General features: G+C 39.5%; 1 protein-coding gene across 1 annotated transcript; it reads right to left on the reverse strand.

Moving 5' to 3' along the window:
• Positions 1 to 225: 225 nt before the first annotated feature.
• Positions 226 to 1,236, reverse strand: LOC148874229 (uncharacterized). Its single transcript, XM_088960405.1, has 3 exons — positions 995 to 1,236; positions 742 to 818; positions 226 to 545 (listed from the first exon to the last, which is right to left on the reverse strand). The coding sequence occupies exons 1-3, from the start codon at positions 1,234 to 1,236 to the stop codon at positions 226 to 228; spliced, it is 639 nt and encodes a 212-aa protein (XP_088816531.1).
• Positions 1,237 to 9,733: the final 8,497 nt, after the last annotated feature.

Consider the following 9,733-nt stretch of genomic DNA (forward strand, 5'->3'; position numbering starts at 1 on the left):
AACTATTTATAATACATCTGGTAGACTTGTAGAATAACTAGGAGAGTTAAACTTGTAAAACAAATAAAACAACTAAAACAACTAGGAACTGGACTTCTAGACATCTTCGAAATCTTCCTCAGGCTTCCTTTGATATCCCCCGTCCGATAGCCACCATCCTCTAATGCTTATCCAATGCATGGAGCTGTCACCATTATCTTATGGTTGTTAGATCACGTAAGTTCTCTAGACGTGAGAGGCGTGAGCAATCGTCAGTTGGTGAGCTGGTCCTCCATCATTCACCCCCACATGGAAAGAACTCGACCCCAGGTCATGATCGGGATATGCAAGTGTCGCTCCCGGTAAATAACAATGAAGATCTGCAACATTAAATGTTTTGGAAATACCCATGTGATCTGGCAAGTCCACTATGTAGGCATTGTCATTGATCTTCTTAAGGATCTTGTATGGGTCGTATTTCCGAGGCTGTAACTTACTATGCTTCCCAACGGGTATGCGTTCCTTCCTTAAGAATACCATGACTTCATCACCGACGTCAAACATACCTGCGATGTTAGTCAGTTGAAGGCTTATATTTTGCATTGGTCCTTTGAATTTTCTGTTGTACTTCCTCCTGTACTAACTGGATCTGTCCTACTAACTGCTTTGCTGAAGTACTAAGGCCGGGTACCACGAGTAGCTTTACCAAGTCCAACGCATGGTTAGGTACCTTCATATAAACAACAGAAAATGAGGATCTACCTATAGAGCTATGAACTGCGTTGTTGTAGGCAAACTCTGCTTGTGCTATGGAAAAGTCCCACTGCTTCAGCCTCTCTCTGCAAATATTGTGAATCAAGTTACTTAGAGTTCGATTTACCACTTTTGTTCGTCCATCTATCTGCGGATGAGCTGTACTGCTGAAATTTAATGATGAGTCAAATAGTCTCCACAAGGTCATCCAGAAGTGACTTAGGAACCTCGTATCTCGGTCCGACAAGATGGTCTTAGGTACCCCATGTAAACGAACAATCTCTTTGAAAATAGTTTGGCTGTCGTTGTTGTATCTGTGGTCTTCTTGCATGGGAGGAAATGTGCCATCTTGGAGAACCGGTCAACCACTACAAAGATGGAGTCCATGTTTCTTGGAGTCTTCGGTAAGCCTAGCATGAAATCCATAGACAAGTTTTCCCAAGTCACAGTAGGAACAGGTAAAGGCATGTAGAGGCCAATATTCTGGGTTTGACCCTTAGCCATCAGACATATGTAGCACCTACTCACGATAGTGGTCACATCTCTTCTTAATTTAGGCTAGTAGTAATGCCCTTTGATAGCCTTAATCATCTTGTCCCTCCCAAGATGTCCTGCTAAGCCGCCTCCATGCAAATCCCTGATGATTTTCTCATGGAGGGAGATGCAAGGAATGCACAGTTGGTCCCCCTTCATAAGAAAGCCATCATGTACGTAGAAATCACTCGCTAGTTGCTAATTCATGCATTTTTCCCAAACCTACTTGAAGTCTTCATCCTGGGCGTACAGATCCTTCAAACATTCAAAGCTCACAATTTCGATACTAAGAGTCTAGATGAAGGCCACACACCTACTCAAAGCATCGGCCATTGTGTTCTATTGCCCAACCTTATACACAAATTTGTATGGAAACTTATCAATAAAAGCAGAACACCTTGCATGCAGATCACTTCTCAATTGTTTTTGCTTACTTAAACACTTAAGAGCTTGATGGTCGGTGTAGAGGACAAATTCTTTAGCAGTCAAATAGTGTTCACAGGTTTTTAATGCTCTTACGATAGCATAAAATTCTTTATCATAAGTGGATCATTTCTTCCTGGCTTCGCATAGCTTTTCACTGAAGAAGGCAACTGGTCTCTTTTCTTGTGATAACATGGTCCCTATGCCGACTCCACTAGCATCACACTCAACCTCAAATAACTTGTCAAAGCTTGGCAGTGCTAAGACAGGAGTGGTGCACAACTTCTCTTTGATGAGAACAAAACTTTGCTCTTGTTCTTCTCCCCATTGAAACTTAACATTTTTCAAACACTCAGTGATAGGGGCTACAATGCTACTAAAGTGTTTGATAAACTGCCTATAGAAAGTTGCTAACCCATGAAAATGCCTTATGTCTATGATGTTCGTTGGGGTTGGCCACTCCCTAATGGTTTGCACTTTCTCCTCATCCACCTTAATTCCATCATTGCTTATTATCAAACCCAAGAACAACAAACTATCGCTCATAAAAGTACACTTCTTTAGATTAGCATATAGTTTGTTCTCCCTTAATGCATTCAATACCTCTTGGATATGTCCTATGTCCTCATCGATAGATTTACTATAAACCGAGATATCATCAAAATATAGCACAACAAATTTACCAATGAAAGGGCATAATACCTGATTCATCAGGCTCATGAAGGTGCTAGGTGTGTTAGTTAGTCCAAAAGGCATGACTAACCATTCGAACAATCCATCTCTAGTCTTGAAAGTTGTCTTCCATTCATCTCCGGGGCGGATTCTGATCTGATGGTGATGAGACCAAAACGAACCCTAATTTTATCTACTAATATTCACTCTTTTACGTTTATTTAGCACTTAAATGGACTCATTACTCTTGTATTTCGATTCAGGGCAATAAAGAAGGCAATTGGAAGAAAACAAGGCAAATCGGGTGATTTTGCACAGTTTCGGCGACAGTCAGTAATCTGGGCCTAACTCTCAATTCCGGACACCGAATTGGACAATTCAAGAAGCATTAGAAAGATAAAAGGAAGGCCCACAACTTTTATGTTTTGGGTTTTGACATATTCAGCACGCATCGAGTAAGAAAACGAGCCCAAAGTCGGAGCAAGTTCGCAGCCAGGCCCATTTCACAACTTAAGCCCAACTCGCAGTAGTACCTTGAAGCAGCCCAACTCGAATTCAAGAGTTAAGAGTCCGAATTTCGAATGTAATCTCCAAGGAGAGAGTTTTATCAGATCTAAAGTCTTGAATGTAATTCTAGAGAGATAAGAAGATTGAGATTAGAGCATTAGATAAGAGATAGGATAGGATTAGTTCAAGATAAGATCAAAACACCCTAAGGATAAGATGATCTCCTAGAAGGAGTTGGAAAACAGCCCTCTCCTTTGGTTATATAAAGAGGGGGGCGAACCAGCTCTAGCAATCACTCACTCCAAGATCCAAGAGATCATCAAGAAAACCAAGAAGCAAGAAGGCAGTTCGGCTATGGAGAAGAAGAGCATGGAGATTGCGTAGATCATGAGTAGCTAAGCTTCTTTTTTTGGTTCAAGGGGGAGGTTCGATTGTGTCATTGTGAGGTTCTGTAGTTACTTTATTTTCTTTCTTTTTAATTCAAATATTCATTAGTTCTTGTGCACATTTTTATTGGATGTTAATGTTAATTAGTCTGACAAACTGAATTAATGTTGATTTTCCTACTGTTATCCATGATTTCGGTGATCCGTAATTGTCACGAATAATGGTACAAGTAGCAATTAGGTTGATATCTTTTTCGGTCAATTGTTCGTGACAGCCTTTGACCAATGTTTTAACATGATTCAACCTAAAAGAATTGATGGAGCAAAATTCAGTAATTGCAGCTATCTCAATTATTGTTAATTTGGTTTAACTGTTTTCACAAATCTTAATGCTATCATTGTTTAACATGGAACGCTATTGTACCCAGTTGAGTGGTGATAAGTGTTGATCGAATGCTGGGCTTGGTCAACTGAATTAGGAAAACACAAGGTTTATTATGGCTATCCTAATAAATCTAAGGTTAAATGCTTGAATTGCAAGAATGCTAAATTGTACCTAGGATCGATGGCCAATTGATTCAACCCGAACCCTTGAACCAGAATTCAGTAAGACTGATTTTCTCTTGTTTGTTTAGTTTGTTATTCTTTTAATTTTAGTTATTTAATTTTCCCACACAATTACTTTACCCATTCGGCTAAGAGATTATTGATTTGCTCCCTGTGGGATTCGACCTAGAACCACTTTTACTGCAAATATTTTATTGTGGGACTAGTACTAATTTTGAGGGTTTCGACAAACCCGTCAGATGGTAACCACTCCTGAGATCGATTTTGGAAAAGAGCATAGCCCCATCAAGTTGATCAAGCATGTCATCCAGCCTGGGAATGGGAAACTTGTAGCTAATAGTGATTTTGTTGATTGCTCTGCTGTCGACACACATCCTCCAACTCCCATCTTTCTTAGGTGTTAATAATGTTGTTACTGCACATGGGCTCACGCTGACCTGGATATGACCCTTTCTTAACAATTCTTCTACCTTCTCCCGTAAAATCTCATTCTCTTTAGGGCTCATCCTATAGTGTGGTAGATTAGGTAGCTAGCACTAGGAACAAAATCAATGTGATGCTAGATATCTCGCATGGGTGGGAGCTCATTAGGTAACTCGTCCGGGACTACGTCATGAAACTCGTTGAGTAATCCTTGCACTTCCACTGGGATTTTGTTCTCTCCTAGTGATTCACTCACGCTTTCTCCCTTAACCACCAATGATTCACTCACACTTTCTCCCTTAACCACCAGTAAATGGACCTCGCGGGTATCCTTACATTCTCTTACAAATTCAGAGTGACGATGGGTTATGGTAAGAAAATTTCTTTCTTCTGCCTTTGAAGCCTTGGGTTGGTTCTTTTCTGCCATGGGTAATAGTGTATAGTGCAAACCCTCTTTCTCGAGCTGGTATGTGTTCTTCCTACCCAGGTGCTTGGCATCTACATCAAACTGCCAAGGCCTACCAAGCAAAATATGGCAAGCATCCATATCCACAATATCACAATAAACCTCATCAATGTACTTACCAATAGAGAATGGAACCTTGCAGTGTTCCTCCACACGTACGCCCCCACCTTCCTTGATCCACCCAATCGTGTAAGGGTTCAGGTGTTTCTCAGGAAGTAGTTGCAGTCTTTGTACCACATCCCTGCAGATAATATTTTCTTGACTGCCGCTATCAATAATTAATTCAAATAGCTTACCTTGTACAGTACACCTAGTGTGAAATGATGAGAGGAGAATTTATCATATTTTTATCCCCTAATATTCTGTCTTTTATACTGAATTAGTACTTAATTAGACTCATATTTCTTGTATTTCGGTTCAAGGCATGAAAGAAGGCATCAGGAGTAAAGAAAGACAAATCGGATAACTTTTCATAGTTTCGACATCGTTTAGTGATCTGGGCTTAACTCGCATCTCCGAACTCAGAATGGGCTTATTCAAGACCCACTGGAAAGATAAGAGAAAAATTCACAACTTTTGTATTTTGGGCTTTCACTGATTCGGCCTGCATCAAAGTCAAATCTGGGCTCAAAGTCGGGGCAATTTCGTAAAAAGGCACAATCCGCAGCTGAAGTCCAACTCGCAGAAAGGCCTGGCTGAAGTCCAATTCACAGAGGAGGTCTATTACGAATCCAAGAACAAAAAACTGAGAAGAGTCCTTCCAGATCTAAATTCTTGATGTAATCTTAGAGAGATAAGAGGATTGAGTTCATTAGATAAAAAGATAAGATTAGAATTAGGATATGACTTTCTATTCTTGTAAAGATCAACTTCAAGAGGAAGTAGGAGACCACCCCCTCCCCTTTAAGCTATATAAAGGAGGGGGCGGACCAGCTTTAGGCATCATTGAATCACTCAATTTTTTATTTGAATCAAGAAGCAAGGAGCAATCAGTCAAGAAGGGTTCAAGAAAGGTTCAAGAATTCAAGAAACTTCAAGAAGAAGGTGGCGGCAAGAAGAAGAGATCTCAGCACCATGGGCGAATTCAAGAGTTCTTTCTTCCCCTTTGTTTGCTTTAATTCTTCCATCATGAACTGATTTGTTTCTTGTTAGGGCTATGGAAAGCCTAACCATGTTAATGAATATATTTTTATCTTCTTGATTTATCCAAGATTGTGATTTCCATATAGTCTATGAATTATTGTGCTTAATGCAATTCAGAGCTTGGCCACCTCTTAATTGATTTGGGTTATGTGAATGAATTGAGAGAGGAATTCACATAATTGATAGAATAATTAATAGTGTGAATTGAATGGTATATAGAGATATATATACATGATTCATCTGAATTTAATGGTTTTCTTGGACTTAATGCACTTCCATCTTGAGAGCTCTACTCAAGAGATCGAAGGGTTACCTGATGGGCGTAGGTTTAGTATATCTCGAGAGAGAATATTAAATAAATTTGGGAAAATCTCAGCTTATGGGAATGACAATTAGTCTTGGTTAATTGAACCCATCAATATTCATTACATTGTTTAAGTGGACCAAAGGTCCTAGCGATTTCATCATTTGCATATTCGATTAGTGATCACCCTTGTTTTTATTTTCTTTGTTCCGGTTTTTATTTTCAGTAGTTCTTGCTCAATTTTGAATTTTGATTGTCCAAATAATTAGGGAAGACTGTGGTTCTAATACTTATTTTGTTAAATCCCCGTGGAAATGATATTTTTATACTACTTGATAACTAGTGCACTTGCTAGGGTTATATATTCATAACCCTACACATCGTTGTATGGTATCTTTGCTTCTTTGAGATAGCATTAGCTTCCTCACTACACACGTGTATTCTTCGTGCTCATAGGTACCTTCTTCGTCCTCCCCATTGGGTCCACAATATACTTCATTGTCACACACTTCTTCCTCATCCCTCTCCACCATGTTAACTGCCTTTCTTCTGGGACAGTCACTAGACCTATGCCCCACTTCATTGCACTTGAAACACTTAATAATGGCTTTAGGAGGGTTTGTAGTATTACCTCGAGTGTTTCCTCCCATGGCGGCCTTACTGACGTTGGCTGGACTCAGTAAGTGGGAGGGTTGTACTCCTTGGGTTGGCTTGCCCTTGTCGACTGTTGCCGGCCTATTGTCGCTCCCACTATACTGTTGATAGTTATCGGCTCGGGTCCTTTCTTGGAACATTAACTCAGCCTTCAAAGCTAAGTTCCTTGCTTCCTACACACTTAGAACCATCTGGACGCCAATCTTGTCTCGGATAGTAGGTTTCAATCCACTCAGATAACGGGCTGCCTGTTGATTGTCACTTTCTAATAACTGGTTCCGTTTAGCCAATCTCAAAAATTCTGAGGTGTACTTGTTCACGCTTCTTGTTCCCTGCACACACTGTTGATATGACTCAAACATATACTGCTCATAATCAAGAGGTAAAAACCTACCTCTTATTAATTGCTTCATTCGTCTCCATGTTCAAACTGGACCTCTTCCTTCTCTGGTCCAAGTCTCCCTCATTCGTTCTCACCAGACAGATGCTCCTCCCTTCAGTCGAAACGCTACTAATTTCACCCTTCTTTCTTTCGGGATCTCCATGTACTCGAAGAAATGGTCGACCTTAGTGATCCAATCTAGAAGGCCCTCTATATACAGATCTCCACTAAAAGTAGGAATATCCACCTTGAGTTTAAATTCATCATTATTTTGACGGTGATTTAAATTGTCAGGATTTAGCCAATTCCTACCGGTTCTACCATCACCGAGAATAACTGGAGCTATGCCGAATTCTAGCTCATCGTCGCTATCATCATCAAGAATAGGGTTCCTGGGTATAGGATCGATGATTGGTTTACTGTGGTCGTCTCCTCCGGCTTGGTGCAATGCGTTATCCCTATTCCTTGGAACATCCTCTTGTAACAAAATCCGTAGTTGTCTAGCAATATCTGCCAACTGCTGCTCAATGTTACGTGTGGCTATGCTCTACTCTTCGATTGCTCTCCAAACAGCTTATAAACCCTAATCTCCGTCACAGGGTGGGTTGCGACTGCTACCGTCTTGGTTGGCCATCTGACTGGGCGAGCTCCAGCTTTGATACCACCTGATGCAGTGTGACGCACTCGACCGAGCTACTCTACAAGCACCCAGGCGATCGAGTTCGGCTTCAGACTTGAAAGCCTCACGTAAAGAACTAGGCGTAGAGCCTTAGTAGAGAGAATTGATAGAAGAAACTCTTGTGTGTCTCATTAAATTCAGAACAGAACTATTTATAATACATCTAGTAGATTTGTAGAATAACTAGGAGAGTTAAACTTGTAAAACAAATAGGAACTGGAGTTCTAGACTTCTTCGAAATCTTCCTCAGGCTGCCTTTGATATTCCCCGTCTGATAGCCACCATCCTCTAATGCTTATCCAATGCATGGGGCTGTCACCATTATCCTATGGTTGTTGGATCATGTAAGGTCTCTAGACGTGAGAGGTGTGAGCTGTCGTCGGTTGGTGAGCTGGTCCTCCATCACTTAATCACTAAGTTAATTTAATTGGTGATAAAAAAGCTAATGCTGATGAAATGGGTGTGTGGTGGGTGCTGATTTATTAAGCTCTAGTTGCATTAGGCTAATAAAGGATTAACTAGGGGTAACTCATGGATGGGTTAAGCTATTAAGATTGACAATACTGCTACTAAAAATGATTTAGTGACAGAAGAATTAGATTAAAAAGAGCAAATTAGGGTAGCTTCTAGGCAGGGGCAATTTAAGGCGCAGGGTTCGCTAATGCTTCTATGGTTGATTAGGCTGAATGAATGCAGAATGCAATGTGTCGAATAGAATGCAAATAAATTAGACCTCTATCATGAGAATAATAAAAACCAAAAAGATATCTACAAAGCATTTGAAAATTATGGCAAAAAAAAAAAGGAAGTGCTTGATTAAATATAGGATAATTGTATTGAATATTTCATTTGATAAAAATAACTTTATTATGTTTATTTTATTTATTTTCCTTCTGATTGGAGGCATGGTCCTAAATACCTTGTTGGTCAGGTTGGTTGAGTGAATTTGTATCTTATGAGGTGAGCTGGCTAGAATTCAGGACTGGATCAGGGTTCCTATCAGTCTGGTGTAGCATTTGTTTACCTCTATACTTGACCCAAAAATGAACCAAGAAAGCCCATGTTACACTTTGGATCTTTAACCATATTAGACATGTTTGAACACCACTTGAAATAGAATAATTCATTTTGTTTGCCTTTGCATTTTAAACCATACCCTTCACTTATAGTTGTTAGAAAAATTAAGGATGAGTTTTTCAGGAGAGCTTTACAAAATTTTGTTCAAACATTTTTAGTCGAAAGCATAATGATTCACTTTAGCTGGCTGAAGATGTGCTCTGAAATTGAAACTCAAACCACAATAAGATAATTTAATTTCATGTGGTTTAAATAGAAGAACTAATCCTGTCGAATTGCAACAAAGGGAACAAGGGAGAATTGCTTATGGCCACTAGACTCCATTAATACAAAAACTTAATGTTCTCCACTAGATGAATCTCGCCGAAGAGATTGCCCAGGCCAAATTTCTAAATTAACAGTTACAATTGGTGCCCATTAATTTTCTGTGTCCTAAATTCATATATAGAACCAGACATTGGAAAAGACTCTCACAGGTTGGGAACTTTTCACCAATTTTTTGGTGTCACATATAACCACATACAAAGTTAGGTGTTCAGTAGATTCTTATCTGACGCAAGAAAATTAAGCTTCTTTTACTAAAGAAATTTCTTGATTAAATCACCGACTTATATTTAATTTATTATATATAATAATATAAAGTAAGTGAATGTTTAATCATTTGATAATGGAAGATCTGTATAAATTATGTTCTAAGTGGAATTTGAGTCCCACCCCTTTGTTTAGATAGGACAGACAGCACGACGTCCCACTACATTCTTTGAACTCCCATGAAGCCAAAAGA

This window comes from Nelumbo lutea, chromosome 1 (genome assembly GCF_056320005.1).
Source record: "Nelumbo lutea isolate HS-2025 chromosome 1, American lotus-T2T, whole genome shotgun sequence".
In the NCBI taxonomy this organism is placed as follows: domain Eukaryota; kingdom Viridiplantae; phylum Streptophyta; class Magnoliopsida; order Proteales; family Nelumbonaceae; genus Nelumbo; species Nelumbo lutea.